We start from the raw sequence: 23,468 nt of genomic DNA on the forward strand, positions 1-23,468 counted from the left end.
TGTTTTTTTGCATAAGATGAAAGTTTTATAAAACCATTTGTCTATGCTGTGTGCACTTCTTAGATGTGTTTGCACTTCGACTGTCATGTGGCATCTGTAATCATGTTGTATTAGTTTAGGTCTCGTTCTGTCTGGTTTGCTCTAAAGCGGCAATAAATTCCTTGCTCGTACTTGGCCAGTAAAGTTGATTCTGATTCATGTAAAGTTAAAAAAAAAAAAAAAAACTTTTGTATGATTAAACTCAATGAGGAGCCTTACAAATTTACAAACATTAAAATTCTTAATCTGAGATCAGTGAGATGCACACAGGAAACCAACATTCATAACTTTCTTATTGTCCATAGAGTGTATCTGGAGCTGACAAATATATGTTTTTTTCCAGTGAGGGTTAGAGAATCATGCCTACATGTTTTGGCATGTCGAGCAATATTGAATGAATAATAATTAAAAAAAAATCCTTTTCCAGTTCAACACACTTAGTCAAGAAGTTTTGAGTGCTCTATTCTTGTGATGATCCAATCTGGAGTCACACCCTGGGTAAACTCCCTTTGGAATCTGCCAAAACAAAGAAAACAAGATGATGTTTACACATTTACTACAATTATAACATAACACTGCTATTTCTGGACATTAACTCAAAGTAAACGGTATCTTCTCTCAATCTTAATATTTCTATTCAAATTAAACTATAATAAAACTATATTTAATAAGAATCTTGCGATCCATCTCAAACTCTATATGAGACGCAATACACGAACAATAAAAAGAGTAATCGCAATACTCACTCATAATTGGCTGTAAGCAATCTCTTGGTCTCTGGTTTCTCTCCTTCTCCACCAATGGCAACCTGGAAAATTCTTGCTCCCTCCATACTGTCATCAGGAATTCTGGCACTAGTTAAGTACCAGAAGCGCATCAAAATACTTACAAATTTCCTCCCTGAAAATGAAAGAAAGACACTGCAATTATTTTTGTCATACATATGAAATCATGGTCTACTTTAAACAAAATTGTATCTTTTTAAATACATATTGGGCTGGTTTCACAGACAGGGCTTAGATTAAGCCAGGACTACGCCTTAGTTGAATTAGGACATTTAAGTAGCTTTTATAAACATGCTCAAACATGCATTTTAATCTGTGAAACCAGGGCTAGTAACCTATAGAACATATTCCCCCGGTTTCACAGACAAGGCTTAAGCTAGTCCTAGACTAAAGTGCATGTTTGAGCTGTTTTAACTTAAAGAAACTTGTACTGACATATCTTAAAATATGTCACTGCCATTGTTTTGTCTCAAGATGCACACAAGTAATGTTTTTTTCTAGTGTACGTTTATAAAAACTACTTAAATATCCTAATTGAACTAAGACCTAATCCTGGCTTAGTCTAAGCCCTGTCTGTGAAACCGGGCTATTGCCTCTCATAAGAACTAGTCCGATAAAAAGGATGCCAATATGCTGGATGCAAGCTACAAAGATATTTTTTTTCTAAATTACTCGCCCACAAACAATAATTAAACATATTACCTGGGCGACTATTGCGTGGTATGAAGCTTATAGGGTCTCACCGCTATCATCATAGTAAATGCCCACATCTCCAGTTGTTGTGTACATGATCTCATCAGACTCGGCTGACAGCGCCCTCTGGTGGCTCAAAGGCAGATGAGCGCATTTTTCCTCAAGTTTTTCTATTAGCTATGAGAGAAAATATAAATCAATGACTCATATTGACCTCAAGTAAACAGGAAAATATCAGGATAATCGTTATCTTCATGTACTTACATCTTTAGCCACTAATCCCTCAAGAGACTCAAACTGACACTGAGACAGCAATCTTGAAACGTGTGAGAAAGCCTGAGAGAGAAAGGCCAGGTTTGAATATTCTGTTTTAAACTACAATTTGGCATTTGTTATAATGTTTTTTTTTTTATTTGTTTTTTAAATATGAAAAATGAAATTGACAATTAAACAAACATTTTCTTTGGTATGCTATGTTTATTTATTAAGTATAAATCTTATATAAATGCCTAAAAGATTGCTCTTATAAAATGTTATCATTCATTTTTGGTCCATAATTATTATAGGAATGTTATATCTAACATTATTCAGTGTCTATAACGTCGTCGGTTAAGCAAAACAAACAAACAAATTCTCATCAGAGCAGACATAGAGACATCTATAACTCACCTGTTTGGCTCCTTCTGTGAATTCCTCGATGCTAAACTCTTTGTCGAAGTAAGTTCGGATGAGAAAGAAGTAGATTCGGGTTCGGAACCAGATGAAGGGGTTCGGGATGCCAACAACCACAACCTTTTGGTTCTGTTTGTGTCTCCCCCGCTCAGAGTACTGACGAACATTGCACACAGCAGACGATACGGGGGTGAGTCGTCTGGACTGATTCACTAAAAGTGGGTTTGATGTAAAGTACCGGATCAGAATGGAAACGGGCCTGTTACAGCTACAGCACCTCAGTAAGGGCAGCGCCATCTTTCTCCCATCATCCTCAGGGGCCCATCTGTTTTGAAAATCCGACTGACAACATACTAAAGAGAGAATCGTTCCACATCTACAGATAAATATAAAGGAACACTACATAAGTATTTTTCGGACAAAAAAATACTTACACTTTATTTAAATTATTAAATAAATTTATATTATGTGTGTTTATTGTAAAAAGAATATGTTTAACACATTTTCAAGTAGCGGTGTCCAATTTGTTCACAAACTGAGTCGGTTTGAATCGGTTCTCAAACTGATTCGTTAAAGAATCAGACTGAATGGTTCTGAGAGGGTCTCCCCTACTCATTTAACCACTATTGTGAATAAACAACACAATAATACACACCAATATATATCTACTTGGCTTTACTTGAATTATTTAATTTAGACCAGAGACTCGGCATTTTAAACGGTTCTTTGAAACTAACTGTTTGAAAGAGTCGACTCGCAGAACCAGTCCGACTTCCTATCACTAGTTTCTAAGGAAGGCGAAAGGGTGCTGCGAATGGACAGTAAACTTCAGATTGTCAGAAATGGATTGTCAGGAAAAACTGGAGGTGCCCGTATACACCGATGTGGACAGAGAGACTTTCTTGAGGGACATATATCCTCTGGTAACGCGTGTTGTATATATAAAAACAGTAATTTGTTGCGGTGTTGTGATTGTGCTGCGTGTAAATAAAACACACGTGTCTCACTCAGCGCAGACCAGTGGTTCTAAAGCGCGTGCCCCTGGGACCCTGTGTGCGCGCGTGGACGGTAAGTTATCTCGCAGAAAAAGGGGGAAACCGCGAGGTCAAAGTGCACGTGTCCCCAGAGCCCAGGATGGACTTTCTGCACAAGAACTTTGTGTACAGGTGTGTGATTTAACACAGATCATGAGTCCAGCAAAAACTGTGGGAGTTGAAACATCATTCTGTATTTCAGGACACTGCCATTTGACAAGTTTATTCAGAGAGCTGCAGAGGCAAAACACTCTGATTTCTTCATTAGTCAGGTTAGTTATCTTTAGTGTTTAATCTATAATGTGCATTTCCTTTGTGATAAGGTGTTTTTAAAAGTATATTCTGTAATATTTTTAATATTCTGATATTATATTTAAGTGTAAATACATTGCATTGTGTCACCTAAAGCTAAACTCCAAAGTTTGGAAGTAGTTCTGGCTTCAGACACACTAACCATTTTTATTATGTATTTTTATCCACTATTTTTTTGTGAGCCAAACACAAACATAATTTTCTTTTCCTTGATCTTGTTCCCAACAGAATGAAAGCTATTACTTGCGCTCACTTGGAGAAGATGTTCGTAAGGTAATCAGAATTATGAATTATTATCCTACTTGTTTGGGACTGTAGAGTTTCATTTGAATAAAGCTGTAATATGCCTCAGTATATTCACTATAGAATGCCTGGAAAATATTCTTGTCCTTTCCCTTTTGAAGTTCACTTTCAAATTAAAATTTCCTGATAATTTACTCACCTCCATGTCATCCAAGATGTTCATGTCTTTCTTTCTTCAGTCGAAAAGAAATTAAGGTTTTTGATGAAAACATTCCAGGATTTTTCTCCTTATAGTGGACTTCAATGGAGCCCAAACGGTTGAAGGTCAAAATTACAGTTTACAGCGATCCCAGACGAGAAATAAGGGTCTTATCTAGAGATACCATCGCTCATTTTCTAAAGAAAATTAAAAATTTTATAAGTTTTAACCATAAATGCTTATCTTGAAATAGCTCTCTTCTTCTTCTCTATTTTAATTCCAACAGTGTATACACTGCTAAGTGTATTAATGCCCTCCACAGGTCAAAGTTTGAACTAAATTGTCATATACAATATGCTAGTGCAAGTATATAACAATTAGTTCAAACTTTAATCTGTGGAGGGCAGTAATACACTTAGCAGCGTCTACACTGCTGGAATTAAATTAGAGAAGAAATAGAAGAGAGCTAGTTCAAGATGAGCATTTATTGTTAAAACGTATATAAGTTATTTTTTGTTTTTTTTAGAAAATGAGTGATGGTTTCTCTAGATAAGACCCTTATTCCTCGTCTGGGATCGTGTAGAGTGTTTTGAAGCTGCAATGAAACTGTAATTTTGACCTTCAACCGTTTGGAGGCCATTGAAATCCACTAAATGGAGAAAAATCCTGGAATGTTTTCATCAAAAACCTTAATTTCTTTTCGTCTGAAGAAAGAAAGACGTGAACATCCTGGATGACATGGGGGTGAGTAAATTATAAGGAAATTTTAATTTGAAAGTGAACTAATCCTTTAAGGAACCTGCTGATTTAAGCAAGCAGTTCCCTGAGCTGGCAGAGGACTTCTATATACCCCAGTTCTTTGAGCCGGAGCAGTTTTTCTCCAGTGTCTTTCGTATCAGTTCCCCTGGTCTGCAGCTGTGGACACACTACGATGTGAGTTCTACATACCTATAGGTTTTGCCACTTTTTTTTTTAGAAGGACAGACAAAGAAAATGTGACCATGCAGTCTCTTGTAATGTTTTTAAAGCACTCTCGGTTTGATATGGCTATGTTAATGTTTACCGTAGGTAATGGACAACCTTCTAGCTCAGGTTACAGGAAGAAAGCGTGTTGTTCTCTACAGCCCCAAAGATGCCCTTCATCTCTACCTCACAGGTGATCCTCAGTACTTTACAAATGACAACTGTGTGTAGAATATAAAATGTTAATTTTATCTATATGCACACAAAGATACATTTCACAATGTTTATGATAAAGCTTGATTTGCTAAAATGCATCTGCATAGTTGTTGAATTGTCATTTTTTAGGCGACAAGTCTGAAGTTTTGGACATCGACACTCCTGATCTGCAACTTTATCCTGATTTTGTGAAAGCGTGCCGCTACGAATGTGTTCTGGAACCAGGAGACCTGCTCTTCATCCCAGGTACTCGATTCTTTACCAGTGTCAATTAGTTATACATACTGGAAAAACTATTGTATATACCTTCACACTGCACTCATGAACTAATTGCATGCAGAGAATTGCAGTTTTTTAATGTAATGAAGTTTGAATTACATTTCCTCAGCTCTTTGGTTTCACAATACCCTGGCTCTCCAGTTTGGAGTTGGTGTCAACGTGTTCTGGAAGCATCTTCCACCTGAGAGTTATGATAAGAAAGATCCATATGGAAACAAAGACCCAGTAGCAGCTACTCGAGCCCTGCAGGCACTGGAGAGGACTTTAGGCATCTTGGAAGAACTGCCACCTGATTATCGGGATTTCTATGCTCGTCGTATGGTGCTGCGGATTCAAAGTCGGGCATACCTTAAGCAACCCATGGAGGCGGCACAGGAAATTTTAGACACTACATAGTTCTCTGTATACATGGAAATGCCAATGAAGACTTTGTCATGCCATCGCCATCAGGAACTCTGAGAGAATTTTGAGGAGAATGTGTATATGAACCATGGACAAACTGTTTAAATTAAAATTGACATTTTATTGGAGATAACAGTTCATAAATTTAACCTACATGTTAAAGCATTGTAAACAGGGTGGAGCCGCCTTTCATCCGAGCTGGTGGTAATAAATGGCGCTTAAACAGTCTTCGACATTTAATGCTTCTGATCACAGAATTTCACATAATTGGTTTGGAAAACATGTTCTCAATCTTCTAGTCTTCTTCATCACCTGGAGGTTGAATGATCTTGTCAAAGGCAGTTACAACATCAAGAGTTGCAGCTCAGCCTCAAATCCTTAAACAACTTCCTGATCAATGTGTTTCTGTTGAGTGGTTGAATTATCAGCATCAATGCAACAATAACATTTACTAAGAATCAGCATTCATCTTCATTTTTATCACAGTCTTTCTGGCATGTAGGGAACAGCATGATAGGTAGACCGTTATTGACAAAAAAATAAAAGAACACAGATGGCATAATCCAGCAGTGAGACCTCAATATTCCAGAAACTTTGGATTCAGATACATAAGGAAGAGCTAACCCAACCAGTGTTAATAAAATATCTGAGAGTGGAACACATGAAAGCATCACACATGGAGAATCACACATACTCATCTGTCTTGTCTTTGTGAAGCAACAGGTGTCTTAAACTCCTAAAACAAACCAAACAAATGACCACCACCCAGACTTCCTTGAGCTGGACATGTCTTGATCTTCATAGTCAGAATTCCAAAGCTTAACTTCTCAGATCCTTCTCCAAATAATCTCAGGCAGCCTTGCATGTTAGGTTTGAATACATTCAGTCATAGAAACATTCAAACAAGACAATTAGCATTCTAACTTTTTGAACTACAGTGTTTGTGCTTTTGAACATGGCACACTAAGGGTCGTCCTGCATCATTGAAAAAAAAGATGAACTCGATCTAAACAGGAAAAAATGGCACGGTTGCAGGAAGTAACATATCAGGGTTCTCATGGGTGCGAAGAGCTCTTTTGGAGGCTGCCCAATCGGAAATGGACAGGCAGTGGTGTTGAACTCAGGCAGATTATGGGACAGATCTGAAACCATTAGGGAGTTGCTGCTGTTCCCCGGCCAGTCTTCATCTTCTCCAGCCTTTTTGAGAGGTGGCTGTTACTAGACTCCAACTCTTCAATCTTGTCCAGTGCAGATCGTAACTGCCACAAAGCAAAATTGCAAAGTTGAGCAAGCCATTCATTTTATTATATGTACATACAAGTAGGATATTGAAAGCGGAGCTATTTGGCCATTGTACCTCTCGCTGCAGTTTGCGTTTTTCAGCTTTGAGTTCGTCCTCCACCTTCTCTGAATTTTCAGATGCAGCTTTGTACCGGGTCACCTGACCCTCAAGCCTTGTGACCTACAACATGAGTTTCAATTAAAACTATTCAATAAAAACAATTTCATATTTAAAAAAGGGTAAAATGTGTTGAAATTGTAAATATAAACAGTAATACTTATATATATATATATATATATTTTAAAAGAACTCACATTCTGTTCAAGTGCTGTGACTTCTTGCTCTGATTTGACAAGTTTAAATTTGAGGTCAATGATTTGCCTGTTGGCATCCCCTGAAACAAGGAACAATTACACAACTCAACATCTGAGGATGAGAGTCTTATTTGCTTGAATAATGAACCAAACCTGTTAAAAATGGCAAATGATGTAATGAATATACTTTTACCCTAAACTCAAAGTGTGCAGGCATGTCCTTACTCTGTATATCCATGATGTTGGAGTCAGCACCATTCTCCAGCACATCCCCCTCTGGGCTGGATGTGTCCTCTGTGCCATTCTTCTGTTTCTTCTGCTCAAGTTGACCTTTCAATCTCTTGACCTGGACAAATAACATGCTTGGGACTGCACAAAATATAATAAAACAAAACAAAACGAGTGTAAAGCAAGCAACTGCCAGATACGCACCTGCTCTATTAAGTTCTCCCTCTCATCAACCAGTTTTCGCAAGCGTATTTCTGAAAAGCAAGTTCAACAGATTGACTATAAGAAAACAATAAACTTTTTTTTTTTTTTTTTTGGGGGGGGGGTATAACAACACCTCCTTAGGGTACTCACAATTTTTTAACAACTCTAATAAAAGTAAAAAAAAAAAAAAAAAAAAAAAAAAAATATTCTGCAATAATAAAATACATTCATATAATAAAATATTCCAAGGTTAGACAGGAAATTTTTTTAACATACCAGGGGTGGGAGGAGCCAAAGGCATGGAGGGTGAGGAGTCATGGCATGCAAAAGTGAGGCTATCCTATGCTGGGATGTGAAGGATGAGGATGGACAACATGCAGAAACTTCAGTGACCTCAGAGGCCTCAGCCTCATGCAGTCAAATCTCTCAGCATTCGCTCAATCTGTACATCTATTACATGTCAGTGTTTTGATTGTGAGCTTACTTGAGCTTATTCAAATGAGTGTGAAGAAGAACATCCTATAATTCATGACATAAAAATTCAACTTTAAATCATAGTTTTATTTGTATATATTCTTATCTAAAGCAGCTTAATTAAATGTCCTCTATCATTATATAAAAGCTTATTCAGCTGGTAAATTAAATTATTACTAAAATATTCTAACAGCACAAATCAACAACAAAAGTTTAAAATATATATTTTTAATTTATTCATTTTATTTTAACATAGATGTTCAATCAACATAGGTCTCAATGTTCCAACACCATCTTCACCAAACAGAATTAAAATGAAATGCTGGTTTTCAATCATAACTCTCAAAAAATTAATTGGAAAAACAAAGTGAGAACTACAACTGTCAAATCCTTAGATGAATATTTTAATAGGGTTGGCACACAATAAGAGCCCACATTTGGAACAACATACCACCCATACAACATACAAAGTACATTATGGGTTTGTTGCAACAGAAAATACTGTAATTAGAAAGCTGCTAAACATGACCGCAGCAAAGACAGAAAGGTGGTAATTTCCAAAACAGAATAATGTATTAATTACATATGAGAAACATTTTATTCATGCTGGTGTAAAATTTCTAAATAAATATGACACTTTATATCTATTACTGCTACCATTAAATGTGCGATTTATTTTAGATTTTACAGATTGTTTGACCTAATTTCCTAATTTCCAGAGTTCATTCAGTATTGTTAATCAGGTGTAAAACATTCATGTATAAAATATGCTTGCTGAAAAAGCTGTGGTGACTGATAACCGGCCTTGACTGTAAGACAACTGTGGTTTTCTACGGTTCTCAAATGGTCCCAAAATAATTTCATTAAGACCTATAAGTGCAATGTTACTTGTTGAATAGAAGATGCTGAGAAAAGACACCCAGCAACATCCTTGTATTAAGACATTTTACATTCTTCTTTCCCCTTGCCCTTTCCTTTCCCTTTTCCACTTTTTTTAGATTCTTTTCTATAATTTTCCTTCTGACTCCCTGTGGCTTCCTGCTCTCCTGAAATATTTGATGCCTTGATTTCATGGTGAATGGAACTATCAATCTCTTGGCATACATCTGTTGCCTCCACCTCGGAAATTTGATTAACTTCTTTACTGAGTGTCACATCTTCTGATGTCTGCTGATGCTCCTCAAATGCATCAGGTTTGTCATGCTGCTGATCATTAGGTCTGACTTCATTGTTGGTTTCGCTGTCCTCTGTTAAACATCTTTCTACATCTGTGGCTGTTTGTGGGTTTTCTGTAGCATGACAATCATCTTCATGCTCCTTTGGCTTTGATTTCTGATCTGAATGTTCCAGACATTCATCTCCTTTGGTCTGGTCCTCATCCTTGGCATTCCTTTGGCATTCCTGGCTTGCTTCTTGTGCATTTTCTTTTAACAAAGAAGAGTCCTCATTTGGTTGATCTAGAAGGTTTCTTAAAGGGGCACCTGATGATGCTTCAAGGTCCATTTCATCAAAATCAAACGATTCTCCTTCGTCTTCCTCCTCCTCCTCCTCCTCATCTTTTTCCTTGAGTTCTTGAAGAACCGCATCTGACTTTACCAGAAGGTCTTCATCATCTTCAGGCAGTTGCAAATTAATTGTAACCTGATCTTGGATTGATTTTTCCTCCTGAGCTTTTTCTACCTTGGGTTCTTGTTCAGAAGCTTCTAAATCTACAACCGTTTCCTGATTTGCTTCATTGGAAGACAGGTGATCCTCATGTATAACCTGAATCTGTGTTTCAACTGAAGGAGTGTCTTCAACATGGCATCCATCATGATCTTGGATAGATCTTTCCTCCTGAACTTTTTCTACCTTGGGTTCTTGGTCAGAAGCTTCTAAATCTACAACCGTTTCCTGATTTGCTTCATTGGAAGACAGGTGATCCTCATGTATATCCTGAATCTGTGTTTCAATTAAAGGAGTGTCTTCAACATGGCATCCATCATGATCTTGGATTGATCTTTCCTCCTGAACTTTTTCTACCTTGGGTTCTTGGTCAGAAGCTTCTAAATCTACAACCGTTTCCTGATTTGCTTCATTGGAAGACAGGTGATCCTCATGTATATCCTGAATCTGTGTTTCAATTAAAGGAGTGTCTTCAACATGGCATCCATCATGATCTTGGATTGATATTTCCTCCTGAACTTTTTCTACCTTGGGTTCTTGGTCAGAAGCTTCTAAATCTACAACCGTTTCCTGATTTGCTTCATTGGAAGACAGGTGATCCTCATGGATAACCTGAATCTGTGTTTCAATTAAAGGGGTATCTTCAACATGGCCACCATCAAACACTTTTTCACTAGGCACATTAAGGTTTTCCTCATCTAGCTCATCTTTTGTCTTAATCTCTTCCTGGTCCACATCTGCTCCAATACTGTCTTGAAGTTGACTTTCCATTGGCTGATCAATAGGTTGTTCCTGGATTACATTTTCAGTGTCATTTTCCACATTCTCCATCACAGGGGAACTTATCTTATCAGGCATATCTTGATCTTCAGAGATAGTGTCGCCATCTAGATCAATATTTTGGAGCCTTTCCTTCTGTTCTTCTACTTCACAGTCCAGGTGAGTCTTCACAGTCTTCTCTTCCTTGATGCCTACCAATGAAGAATTCTCAATGTTCTCAGAGCTGCTGATGGACTCAACGAACACTCCAACAGCATTTATGGGCTGAACAGAAGGTTCATGAGGCAGTGATGTTTCTGCTTCTGAAGCCATAAGCTCATTGCTGAGGATTACAGGTTCTGGATCAGGATTGGTTGAATCCTCAGTGTGGTCATCAATAATGTTTGCAGGGTTAGAGATAATATCGTTGGACAGATCATCTAAAAGGACATCATTGCTAGATTCAGGGCAATCGGAATTTGATATGGTTTTAGAAATTTCTGCCGAATCAGCTTCATCTGTAACTAACTGAATTTTGTCTTGAGCATCATCAGCATTAATATTTGTGCTTGTTTTTTCAATACAGTCCAATTCTTCGGTTCCTTTATCATCATGTGGGACATCTGTATTCATTGTTGTTGTAAATACATCATTCCCTAAGGGCTTCTCATGGTTTTCTTCTAGACCTTCCATTTCTTGGTTTGGATTGTCTTCACTCAAAACTACTTCATTCTTGTCATCCATTTTTGTCTCACTCTCTTGCTTGTCACTTTGTTTCTGCTTCTGCTTGTTTTTCTTCTTCTTTTTCTTTTTTTTATTGGAAGCATTGGCACTCTGTGTTTTGGGGAGTGTCTCCATTTGAGATGGTTCCACAAACTCCTCTATGAGTTCATCATCAAGCACAGCCTCATTAGTTTTATCAGTTTCATCATGAATTGAACCAGAGACAGACTCTAAAGTAGTTTCCTCTTTGATTTCCTTACTAGGTTTGACACATTCGCTCTCTTGTTGATCTGTCTCCAAAAGTCCATCCTTGTGAACTTTGCACTCTAATTCTTCAGTATCATATCTTGAATCTTCCTTTATATGTGCCTCAGATTTTATCTCCTCGTTGGGTCTTGTTGCAGTGAGTTCCTCACCAACAGAACTTGGAGGTTCTTCAGGTCTATTCTCAAGCTGCCCTACACCCTGATTCATTTGGTCCCCAAGGTCTCCATTCTCATTTGCTTCTAAAGGTGTCTTTGTAGAACTGAAAGGGGCATGTGAAGACTGTTGATTCCCTTGCATCCTGTCATCCAAATCTTTTTGTTGCTGGTCTTTACACAGCTTCAAGTGATGAGTGCCTGGGAGATGATGGAGGTGTCAGTAGTTAAAGCCAAAAGAAATGTGACTGTAGAAGCCAAAGAGTATCTTGCAAATGTTTAGAGCAAGAAGTAAAAGGAAGAAGGAAAGGAAGGAAAACGAAGACTCCAAGGCAAAGCTCTTAAGCCTATACAAATCAAATGTGTTGAAGGATGTCCCAAAGAAGAAAATCCCACAGTTTAAAGTCAAGAACTGAAGAAACTAATCTGCAATTCCTTCTCTTGATTTTGATTTCAAAGTCAAGAATGATTAAATATTTGCAGCAATTTGATAAACACTTGTCCAGCAGAATATTGGAATATGGACTCAAGAAAGAGACAAGATCATGTAGTGTTTGGTTCATGATATGCCATTAATTAGCTGTACAGTATATGCAAAGTAGACACAGGGAAACAGGAAAGTGTGAGAGAAATGTGCATTCATACCAGGTTCATAGAAACAGTTTAGTTAGACTGGGCTCAAGCTCTATAAGATGAAAATGCAAAGTGGCAAAGATAAAAAGTAATGTAGGCATGCAATGAATTAAGTTAAGAAAAGCAGCTTACCAAGTACACTACTCCCCTCTCGGATTTCAGCGGATGCTGTTTGAGAATTCTGTTCAGCCTTTCCAACTTCTTCCCCTGTTTCTCCATTGGTGGCTAAGTCGAGTCCAAGGACAATACCATGTTTCTGTACAGGAAAACAATTTAACATGAGTAAACTTAGTTTAAAAACAGATTCAGGTTAAATTTAGATACACTAGGCCTAATTTAGAGGGTATATATATTATATATATATATATAAATGTGTCTATTTGTTGATGCACTAATATTATAATATAATATTCTGTTCATTCAGTCAGAAGTTGGGTGTTAATGAATCAGTCTTGATTATATTATATTCTGGATCTGGATATTTGTTCTGTTAGGAAATGTTCATTGGAAAAGAATGAGTCCTAGTTTTCACCACACATATCAATACCTTCAAAATATCTTTGAGCTGAACAACCTCATCTCTGAGCTCATCCCGCTCATTTCGAATGGCATCAGAATATTCCTTCTGCCTCTCTAATGCCTGAACAGCACCAGAAGGGATTTGGCAAAGATGCAGCAAAGACGAGAAAAAGAAGGTGAAAGCAATGAAAACATCAATGCTGCAAATGACAAGAACAGGAAAACAGAAAGAGCAGGAAACAGATGTAGAACCAAGCAAATCTATACGTTTTAAAACTGAATTTATAATTCTCTTAACATGAAGGTAAAGTCAAATAAAACTTTTATGGGGAGTTGGATACTGAGGGATCATACCCCAATTTTTTTATTCTTCCACTCAATAGTTTCCTGGAGGTCAGAAATCTCCCTAACAAAGCCATCTTGCTTGAGCCGTAATTGACGGATCTCCTAGAGAGAGGTATTATGCATGGAAGAAGACCAAATATAAAGGAAAATGAGAAGTTGTTCAGGCAGATGAGCAGAAGCCAAGCATTTGAAAGAGACAAAAGTTTCACGACAGAGACATAAATGCAACAATACTCACAGTGAGCAGTTCTTCACTCTGTTTCAATGTCTCCTTCATTTCACTGAACTGAAACTGCAGTATACTATGAGCATGCTTCTCTCGTTCAAGATCCTGGAGGAAAAAAAAAAAAAACAGTACTGCTTTTTAGTTTTTTTATTTCTTTTAAATTCAAAATGAAGACATTTTTACAGTGTGAGTGTACTCTCTCATTTTTCTCACAAAACGAAATTACAAACAATAACAAAAAGTTAATTAGTAAACAAATTAATGAATTAAAATTCCAATTAAAAGTTCTTACTATTTAAATGTAAGCTATTATTCGACAATGTATTACAACAAACCATTACTACAACTTACTATAATGCACACCTGACTGTACAGACCTTACACTTTTCCTCAAGCTCACGGCGTGTTTCAAAAAGCATCTCCTCCAGTTCCATTAAAGAGTCTTTTAAAGTGTCCACTTCATACATCATATTGGTCTTCTCATTGTCCAGCTGTGCATTGGACACCATGGCCTTACGGTACTTTTCTTCCACTTCCAAAAGGGAATCCTTCAAAAAGTCAGACACCATAAATCAGCACACTCACAAAACACCTCTGAACACGTATTACAATACTTACTAAATTAACCATGAACACACTTTTAGACTAAATTTCATTACAATATCATGAAGAAAGATGTGTAACTATGTTTTTAGAATAAGATTAAGTCAAAGATGGAAGCAAGGGAGAGAAATCAGACTATAGACTTCTATGGCACAGAAGTATGAACATGCAAGATGAGAGCCAGATAAGAACCAGAGGCCAGATATCACATAATCTCATCATGTTCCGAGTGAACCACTCGCTGATTAAAAAGCACAAATTTGAGCTGTTGTTCCTTAGCCAGCTCTGTCATATGTAACTCAAAGCAGGTTCTTGCTGGGCTTTTGACTGGCACTGTCTTTATCAGACATGTACCTTGAGCTCTTTGAGGTTCTGCATGTGCTTCGCCTCCACATCTTGAATCTGATCCTTAAGCTCATGGATCTCCTGAATGAAAAGCATGAAACGTGAGAATGAGGAGGAAGGATAAAGGATGCAGTGGGGGAAGAACAATGGAAGGGTAAAGAGTGCCAGACTGATTTACAGATAAATACTGTGCAAGAAAGTACAAAGCTGTAGAAAATAACAGTGAAGCAGATTATAGCAGGTGCTCAGTCCTACTCCTGAAGAGTTTAACAAACAAACAAACATCTTGGTTATGAGTCTGCTAAGGGGTAATAATGGAACAACAGTTTTTAAAAGTGATTTTACACTATTATTTACAACAGGATCTCATGGGTTCAAAAAAAAAAGATTTTTGTTTTAAGAGAGAAATAAAAACCACTCCTTTCCTGGATTAAAAAAGATCTTGAATTTGAACAATGAATTTGTGACAGCTGAATGTAACATTTTTGACAAGCCAAACATCTGACATCATGTAATTTATTTAAGATACAAAATAAATTCTGTAAAATATACACATACACATTTAAAATGTCTCTAGCACATTTTATAATTACCCAAAAATCAAACATAGTTCAGCCCTTATGCACATTATCACGTCTGTCAAAAACTGAGGCTGGCTGTCGGTTGGAATGTTAGAACTAAAAACATCGACACACACTCATGGGCATCAATCACTTCACTGAATATTTGCCGGCTAAGAAACAAATCATTATTACCATATGATCCATCTGTTTTCAAATCCACATCATTTGAATATCATGACATCGATGTCTGTCCAAAAATAATGTGCACAATACACTGTAGTATTTACGAGAAGCAGAGTTCCTTCATTCGTTGAAATTGAATTGGAATGATCAGGGAACTGAATGAAATACTTGCATGCTAAACAGAATGAAAGCCAATGTAACTGAAAAACTTTGCCGGGTTAGTGAACATCGTTCAACACGTGTTGGTTTTGACGGACATTTTTAATGCACAAACTACGCATTCTGATTCTGACATTCCTGATTTTAATAATGTAATATGTAATATATATTATAAACTTGACAGGTGATTTTTATAAAATGTAGTTTGAATACTATCCTCTCAGTTGTTTAAAAGATTAAGGCAATTATCAAAGTTTGATAAAACGTTTAATTTTACAATAAAAGATTTTTTTTTTTTTTTTTTTTTTTACATTACGTACATTTTTACATGATTTGTTACATTTAATTACCCCTTAGCAGATTTTGACTCTTATGTGGTTCAGGTGTGTTTGACTAGATGTGACTCTGAAGGAAGGTACTGTAGATCTCTAGGAACCAGACTGAGCAACATGTGAAGAAAGAAAATGACAGTGTACTTCTGTGAAGAAGGTGTATGATGAAAATGAGCAATGACATCTTATCATACAAAATTATACTACAAAAAAAAAATATATATATAACTAAACAAAACGTGATGTGATACAGTGCCGGAAACTACTCAGATTAAAGGGCAATATCTGTGCCCTAAAACGGATTTTTACCTTTTAAAAAAAAAAAAAAAAAAAAACATTTTTACCTTTTTTTTCTAACCACGTAAAAAAAACACTTAACTTAAATCAGATTCTCAGTCTGAATAATTACAGTCAAACCAAAATTTATTCAGACACCTTGAACATAGGTGCACATAATACAGTTTATTCACTATAATGGTAATAAAATATGGCAAGATCTCAGAGTTAAACTGTGTCAGAAAAAATTAATCTTAATTAGGTCTGATAACACTTAAGCAAAACATGGTCAGGTCAAAGTGTCTGAATAATTTTTGGTTCCAAATGTTTATCAATTTTACTGGTAGTCCACTGTATGTCACAGTTTACTTTATTTTGCTATCCTCACTTACATAAATGAACTATAGTGTAATGATACAAAAAATATCAAAAATGTCTTAATTTTCGGTTCGACTGTATGGCTTTTAATTTTTAAAATCAAAATAAACATCAAATATAAATGTGACCGTAAATAAACTAACCCCCTAACTAGAAAGACTCTGAATAGAATATAATGAAATTTAATTCATAAATAAATAAATATTGCATTTACTGTATGTCTGTCGTCTGTCCAATGTAAACAGCAAAAGCATACCAGGAAATCATGGGATGATATAATATGGTTATATAAACCTGCTGTCTAAATTTAAACTGGCACCAGACAAATAGATCAGGACAAACACCTTGATTTCCCGTATGGATGCTTCTGTGTCAGCAGAGATGGATGTATCTCCACTTCCTCTCCGTGAGGATGTCCCACCCAGAGAGGTAAGAGTGGCACCAGATATAGTTGATGCTCGTGAAGAGCCCTAAAAAAACAAGTCATAAGTCAAATCGATTGTTTATACAGCTCACCATGACAATATGCTTAATTGGTAAAAGTTCTACACAAATAAAACAAAGTCACAACCTTTTCTATGTAGTCTCGCTCTAACTTGTCATCAACCTGTAAATAAACAAAATTATACAAATTCAATAGGTTTTGTAGTCTTGCAAGTCAAGTCGAGCCATTACAAGTCTCTTATTCATTCACTGTGATTATTGTTGTCCACATGCTGTTGACACAAATGTTAGCAACAAAGACTTTTTTTCAATTATTTATTTATTAGAGGAAGAAAATCAGTTTGATTAATAAGACTGATAAATCAAAATGAAACCAACACGTAATTCTGTAATAATTCTCAAGGTGTTGCAAATATCTTTTTACAATAAACTTGAAGTATAATATTAACAACGGGAAATTTCCATCAAAAATCATGGCACTCAAGAATTCAGTGCTTTTCCACACATAAAATCTTGCTGAAACAAGTGACCACAGACCATGCAGACCATCACCTCAATCCAACATGCCATTTCTTTTATGCATAAATACACAAACATTTTAAACCAGGGCAGGGCATCAATCACCACAGAGCACATGAACCCCGAGATTTCACTCTCGTACCATAGACAGCCTCCCATTAACATTCGGCAGGTCAGGAATGATGACGCGGTCAAGGTCTCTAGAAAGGCCACTGATATTAGCTGTGCTGCGCATAAAACTAGCCACTGAGCTGCTGCTGCAGTCCTCCTGGAAACCACCAGATGGCAGCAATTAACATCAATGCGAGAAGTATTTCAACCATTTAAGTCTTAACGTCCAAGTTTAACAGTTGGCTTTTTGCATGCACCCAAAAGAGGAGTGCACACAAACAAACATCATCTGAGACATCCTATCTTATACTGTTAAAGTAATTAATGGGTAAACATCAAGTTTAATTTATCATTTGAACGCGCATTCATCATGACTCAAGTAGAAACATCCACAATCAACGACACACACACAGTAACAGTACAGGCACCGTGTTTAACCGACATTAAAAGCAAAAGCCACTTAAACTGGTTGCACGTAGCAGTAACTGAATCTGTCACTGTGAATTAAAACTGTTGATCCAAGATCATCTTGGGAATCAGTGACACTAGGTTGCTCACCACTGGGCTGCCACACGCAGAATTTGCCCTGGACGAAGTCCTAGAGCTGGAGCCCAGGAAACCACTGTATTCAGAGGACTAGAGGAACACACAAACACGAGCATACACACGCACTATGAGAATGTGAAAAATCAGAGAAAGAGAGAGAGATAGAGCAAGAGAGAAGATGTACATATGTATATACACAAAGTTTGGAGATTGACAGACATTCCAGGCCTCTTGCAGTCACTGCACATCTATAAGCTTCTCAACAAAAAACAAAAACAAAAAAAATTCAAACAAAACTCAGAAAAATAAGCTGGTAGATGACTTTAAGAACACACATGCCTGTTATTGTCTTGCAGATCCTCTGAATTAGCTAGATGGGTAGTAGATATTAGGGGTGTGACGAGACCGGTATCTCATGAGACGAGACTCGAGATTGAGTTCACGAGACGAGACAAGATTTTTACACACTATTTTTAAGAAATCCTCAATGGCGAAATACATGACTAGAAAAAATAATCTGCAGGTGCATTTAAAATGTTTTAACCAATCATCTTGTAATGAATGTCATTTCAGTTCTACTGTCTGAGTATGAATTATCATATGCAGTAAAAGACAACAATACTCAAGCACTGTAAAACGTTTTGCCGCAAACTGGCTTCTCTCTCTTCAGTCTCTTCAGACCTTACTGTACATGATTTATGAGCTTCTATATCTTTTGACCTCCTAATTGAACTCCTTTCCACAAACTGATCATAGAAATAAAAACAGTATAAATAAAAAATGGTAACACTTTACAATAAGGTCTCATTTATTAACATTAATGTATTAACCAACATCAACTAACAATGAGCAATATATTTGCTACAGTATTTAATAATCTTTGTTTATCTTAGTTAATAAAAATAGTCATTCATTGTTAGTTCATGATAGTTCACAGTGCATTAACTAATGTTAACAAATGAAACCTTACTGTTTGTGCTTAATAAGATTAAGAGAAAACTGTTATTTGTTTTTTATGGTAACACTTTACAATAATAGTCTCAATATTCAAAGTGCAAATAAGACCAAATGCTTCTTTGATACAGAGCTAAGAGATGGTTACAACTACACTGCCCAGCCTAAAATAGCTTTCATATTGAGAGATATTTGCATTCATCAGGGAGCCGCTTTCAAAATGCGTGGTACTGAAAGCGCGCTTGAATGCGCGCTCGCGTTTACTTTCACTTTCACGATCGCGCGTAACTCTGTAAATATAGAGTGGCGGTGACCGTTATTCAACTGAATTAAATGTTTTTTTTTATTTAAATACAAAGCAAAACGTGCTATTTTTCCTAATCATCCTAACACTCTGTCATGGCAACATCACGAAACTACTTTTCGCCTTGACGAGAAATCTCGTCACATATTAGTCTCACGAGATCTCGTCACACCCCTAGTAGATATGAAATACCAATTTGACTTATTACTCTCAGCTTTACAGCATTCACAAAACACATTCAAAGTCTTATTTTGACTTTTTCGTGACACACAAGCAACCTGTTTTAGCCTCAAATTAACAAAAAAAAAAAAAAAAAAAAAAAACACTTAAAATGTACACAAATAGTATTTTGAGTGCCCGCCCCCTTTTTCAGCGGCACTGGTTCCGGAAGCATTTTTTCCATTCATTTTTAGGGATTTTAAAAAAACTTCATTAAAGAGTTATAAGCCACGAACCAAGACAACCAGCTACGAAGTGAATCACAACTCTACAAACTTTGATTTTAAGCAAGAAAATATTTGAAAATCAGACAAAAATACAAAAGGTAAAAGACTACACTTAACACTTTAGTGAGGGAAAGAACTACAAACCCATGAAGCAGTGCAAACAGCATAAACTAATTAAAAATAACGGAGAAACATAAAACTACTCATTTACCAATGTTGATTATATATAAAAACAATATATTTTAAGTTTATTGCAAAATATGCATATATACACAAACATTTAAGTATTTTGAGAGTATAGAGAGATCGACTTGATTACGGCATTCGCAGTGCTTCATGGGAGTGGGCAGAGCTAACAAGATCTTTTGGCTTGTGTTGCTTTTTTCAACTCTCCAATTTTCTGTACAGCATCATGGGTAATGTAGTTTTTCACCTTGGAATGTTAATTGATTGCAAATACCATCAATTAACAACCTTTTAGCTCACAGCAGGTCTCGTTATCGTTCAAAATCAATTTCCCTATGGAGAAATGAATGGAGTTTTTACTTCCGGAACCCGACTGTTGCACTCTATAGTCTGAGTAACACAACATTATAAACAAGAACCCTTTATTCAATAATGATGAGCCTACATCAAAAATTAATTTTAAAAACTCACACTTTTTAATGGTTAGGGAACTGAATCCACAGATTAATAGGGTAATAATTTCATGCACATTTAGCTCTATCATTCTTACTGCACGAGCACTGGAGCGCCGAGAGCCACTGTAGAGACTGTCCTCATATAGAGAGCCCTGATAGTGGACAGATACAGACACACAGACAAGAAACAACATTTATATCACACCTCAAGGTCTGACCCATAACCACTAATGCAAGAAAGCATGCAAACTCTCTACAGTCTCAGTTCTTCTTTTGTGCATAATGCATTGATACAGCTGTACTGCACGTCAAAGCCAAAGCACAAGCAATTAGCTCAGTACTCAGGTGTTTGTGGTCTGTTTGGTTTTAAGGTCTAATAACCCTACACAACCTGCTGTGGATGAGAGAGTGAAAGCGTCTACAATGTGTGTACAGAGCTGCAAATATTATTGTACAGGAAGTGCTGTGGGGCAGAGGGTAATATGAGGAGCAGCACAAACCCTGTGCTTCCTGCTGTGCAGCAAAGGGAGCTAAACAGATAGGAGAAATGAACATTTCAAACCAAATACTGACTGAAAAGGTGGAGAACAGCAAAACAGAGGGTGGACATGACAGAAAAAAGAACGCTCCAAATGATATAGAGAAAAGAGGGGATTTGATCACTGGACAGAGATTAAGTGAGATGAAAGGAGTGGATGAAGGTAACAGACCTGGTAGCCACTGTAGGAGGGGACTTGATGTTTAGAGGAATAACTACTACTGCTGCTGTACAACTCAGAAGAATAGTAGGCACTCTAAAATAATGGGAAATAATGTAGATGGAATGAATGATAAACTGATGAAGACAGAGGTATGAGAGACGGTACGAAAAGCTGCAATGCAAGGGCATCATGCCAGCTGAAGTCGAAAATTGTATTATATCGGCTTTTCACACTTGAAAACATTCACCAAGGACATTTTAAACAATTTTTAATGTAATAATTATCTTTTTTCAACTTTACGCTGGTTTATACATTACCCTGGATTGGGATTTCATACTGCTCACACCTTTAATTTAGTAGTTTAAAAGTGGCTTTAACCCTGGATTTAAAAAAAAAAAGTTTAGTGTGAAAAGCCTTTAATTTTGGTACAATTCCCATGCATAAAACCATTAGAACCACACCTGTAGTAGTAATTAGTCATGTAACATCTACTATTTTACAAGTTGCCTGTGCAGAAAATCTAAAGCCTTTAGTTTGTTTTAGCTGGTCTCCCACACTTGCCAAGCTGGTATTCATAAAATAAAATAAAAGTCTTTGACACTTATCGGCCAAAATGCCAAATATAAGCAGATATATTAGTCTACCACTAGGGCATTTCGTAAACAAACACATGCTTTCTCAAACACAGTGACAATCATCCACTCATGTTAGATATAATTTAATGTTTATCACATAAAAAGTCACTAGGCCAGAAAATCATGAGGTTAAAGAGACACAAGACCGAAACCCACCGACTGCAGATCAAGTCTAGAGGAGCGCAACATTTTGCTCTCATCACTGAGTCTGGAGCTCTGCGCATAAATACACAGAAGTCAGTTTACAACCATCACACCAATCTGTAGCACATCACACCACAGTTAGTCACACTGCTGCATCATGATCACCGCAAATGTGTAAACAACACAGCCTCCTAGAAGTCATTATAGATGAATCAACACGTTATTAATACTCAAACACGATCATCACACGGTTATTTGGGCCACTAACCCGACTAGACAGTGTGCTGAGATCATCATCATAGCCATTGCTCTGTGGGAAAGACAACATCTCATGAGTGATAGAACATCCTCTCTTTATAGAACACAAATGCGATGTGCATAATTGCTGTGAACGTACGGTTTTAGAAGAATGTTTTTTCTTTTTCTTGGACTTCTTATGTGAGTGAGAGGAGGCGGCCTGGAGAAGCTGGACAAGATGGTGGGAAATGGAAGTAGGATTAAAACCGCAGAATTTACTGCTCAATACTTCGTAGTTGTGCACTGTGACATGCAGGTGAAGATTCAGACACTTAATAGACATGTATCTGTCACAAACTGTCATAAAACCCAGAGTACAGATCACACCTCTTGATTTGTAATGTTGATGAAACACTTCAAAACATCACAAATGTAGCATCACATATTACAATTAGCTATACTTAGTTGAAACACACCACAGTGCAAAAATAAAATGTCTTGTGAACTCAGTTATGTCGTGCTCATCTCACTTTAACAGGAACCGAAAGTAATGACACAAAACCGGTGCCTGAAGAAACATTTCCCACCCTGAAATTCTTACCCCGCCATAAGCACCCGCCGCATCCAAATCCAACTGCCCAGACAAACAAAACCATCATCAGCATGTAGAACATTTTGGACTGATTTATAACCTTTAGACAACACACTCACATACGCCTTCACCATACACTCTGACCCACAGTACACAGGAACTATACAGTTACACTGATACTGACCCGTATGTTGCTCCTGCTCCCCACTGACATCCGTTCTTCATCATCTGACACCTTGGATGAAAAAAAAAAAAAGAGGTAAAATGAGATGGAGCCCAAAGTTAACCTAAGTTTAAAGACTTACCACTGTGCACATATACAACATATCAGTAGTGTAAGCCCCAAAATGTAAGTCTGTCTTAATGTCTCTAGGTAATTGCATTTGAGATGAAATAAAGTGTTTTTCAAGTGTTTTCCTAAAGCACAAACTTCTTATTGTGAAAAGTTTTGCTTGACAAGTGTGCATGGAGGTTTGAGGAGGACAGACAGTGAAAAGACAGAAATACAAACCGAAGCATGTCTCCGTGAGACACGAGTATATCGCTCACTGTCCTCCTGAGAAGAGAAGAGAAGAGAAGAGAAGAGAAGAGAAGAGAAGAGAAGAGAAGAGAAGAGAAGAGAAGAGAAGAGAAGAGAAGAGAAGAGAAGAGAAGAGAAGAGAAGAGAAGAGAAGAGAAGAGAAGAGAAGAGAAGAGAAGAGAAGTATAATATATGCAAGATGGCAAA

The 23,468-nt window shown here is 36.9% G+C and overlaps 3 protein-coding genes across 35 annotated transcripts in view; 1 reads left to right on the plus strand and 2 right to left on the minus strand.

The window, feature by feature from the left end:
* Positions 1 to 319: 319 nt before the first annotated feature.
* On the minus strand, positions 320 to 2,542 carry maip1 (matrix AAA peptidase interacting protein 1). Its single transcript, XM_048194032.1, has 5 exons — positions 2,187 to 2,542; positions 1,782 to 1,853; positions 1,568 to 1,694; positions 786 to 939; positions 320 to 555 (listed from the first exon to the last, which is right to left on the minus strand). The coding sequence occupies exons 1-5, from the start codon at positions 2,484 to 2,486 to the stop codon at positions 477 to 479; spliced, it is 732 nt and encodes a 243-aa protein (XP_048049989.1). The 5' UTR covers positions 2,487 to 2,542; the 3' UTR covers positions 320 to 476.
* Positions 2,543 to 2,951: 409 nt separating this feature from the next.
* On the plus strand, positions 2,952 to 6,064 carry tyw5 (tRNA-yW synthesizing protein 5). The gene is made up of 8 exons (XM_048194029.1): positions 2,952 to 3,112; positions 3,201 to 3,355; positions 3,426 to 3,495; positions 3,764 to 3,808; positions 4,773 to 4,910; positions 5,046 to 5,133; positions 5,286 to 5,402; positions 5,545 to 6,064. Exons 1-8 carry the CDS (start codon positions 3,032 to 3,034, stop codon positions 5,829 to 5,831), a joined length of 981 nt encoding a protein of 326 aa, XP_048049986.1. The 5' UTR covers positions 2,952 to 3,031; the 3' UTR covers positions 5,832 to 6,064.
* lrrfip1a (leucine rich repeat (in FLII) interacting protein 1a) overlaps positions 5,938 to 23,468 on the minus strand; it is a 39,784-nt gene continuing 22,253 nt past the window's right edge. For 3 of the 33 annotated variants that reach the window (XM_048193996.1, XM_048193995.1, XM_048194000.1), the window contains 18 exons: positions 22,926 to 22,976; positions 22,751 to 22,783; positions 22,310 to 22,378; positions 22,181 to 22,222; positions 21,925 to 21,984; positions 21,143 to 21,226; positions 20,528 to 20,584; positions 18,100 to 18,177; positions 17,573 to 17,698; positions 17,039 to 17,074; positions 16,812 to 16,937; positions 14,586 to 14,657; positions 14,006 to 14,176; positions 13,641 to 13,733; positions 13,412 to 13,504; positions 13,086 to 13,178; positions 12,671 to 12,794; positions 8,552 to 12,106 (listed from right to left, as the gene is read on the minus strand). In XM_048193996.1, the coding sequence (XP_048049953.1) occupies positions 9,276 to 12,106; positions 12,671 to 12,794; positions 13,086 to 13,178; positions 13,412 to 13,504; positions 13,641 to 13,733; positions 14,006 to 14,176; positions 14,586 to 14,657; positions 16,812 to 16,937; positions 17,039 to 17,074; positions 17,573 to 17,698; positions 18,100 to 18,177; positions 20,528 to 20,584; positions 21,143 to 21,226; positions 21,925 to 21,984; positions 22,181 to 22,222; positions 22,310 to 22,378; positions 22,751 to 22,783; positions 22,926 to 22,976 (4,239 nt within the window). In that variant the 3' untranslated portion in view covers positions 8,552 to 9,275. Of the gene's footprint in view, positions 7,097 to 7,194; positions 7,300 to 7,433; positions 7,514 to 7,658; positions 7,780 to 7,865; positions 7,916 to 8,551; positions 12,107 to 12,670; positions 12,795 to 13,085; positions 13,179 to 13,411; positions 13,505 to 13,640; positions 13,734 to 14,005; positions 14,177 to 14,585; positions 14,658 to 16,811; positions 16,938 to 17,038; positions 17,075 to 17,572; positions 17,699 to 18,099; positions 18,569 to 20,527; positions 20,585 to 21,142; positions 21,227 to 21,924; positions 21,985 to 22,180; positions 22,223 to 22,309; positions 22,379 to 22,750; positions 22,784 to 22,925; positions 22,977 to 23,252; positions 23,298 to 23,468 lie in introns of those variants that run through there. The other 30 variants (XM_048194012.1, XM_048194013.1, XM_048194018.1 and 27 more) reach the window with 24 other exon arrangements.

This window comes from Megalobrama amblycephala, linkage group LG6, assembly GCF_018812025.1.
Source record: "Megalobrama amblycephala isolate DHTTF-2021 linkage group LG6, ASM1881202v1, whole genome shotgun sequence".
NCBI classification, from domain to species: domain Eukaryota; kingdom Metazoa; phylum Chordata; class Actinopteri; order Cypriniformes; family Xenocyprididae; genus Megalobrama; species Megalobrama amblycephala.

Coding starts and splice junctions, on each gene's coding strand:
- tyw5 (XM_048194029.1), top strand. CDS start 3,032: ATGGATTGTCAGGAAAAACTGGAGGTGCCCGTATACACCGATGTGGAC. Junction 3,496..3,763: donor CTGATTTCTTCATTAGTCAG/GTTAGTTATCTT, acceptor TGTTCCCAACAG/AATGAAAGCTATTACTTGCG. Junction 4,911..5,045: donor AGCTGTGGACACACTACGAT/GTGAGTTCTACA, acceptor TGTTTACCGTAG/GTAATGGACAACCTTCTAGC.
- maip1 (XM_048194032.1), bottom strand. CDS start 2,486: ATGGCGCTGCCCTTACTGAGGTGCTGTAGCTGTAACAGGCCCGTTTCC. Junction 1,695..1,781: donor AGGGATTAGTGGCTAAAGAT/GTAAGTACATGA, acceptor TTTCTCTCATAG/CTAATAGAAAAACTTGAGGA. Junction 556..785: donor TTGCTTACAGCCAATTATGA/GTGAGTATTGCG, acceptor TTGTTTTGGCAG/ATTCCAAAGGGAGTTTACCC.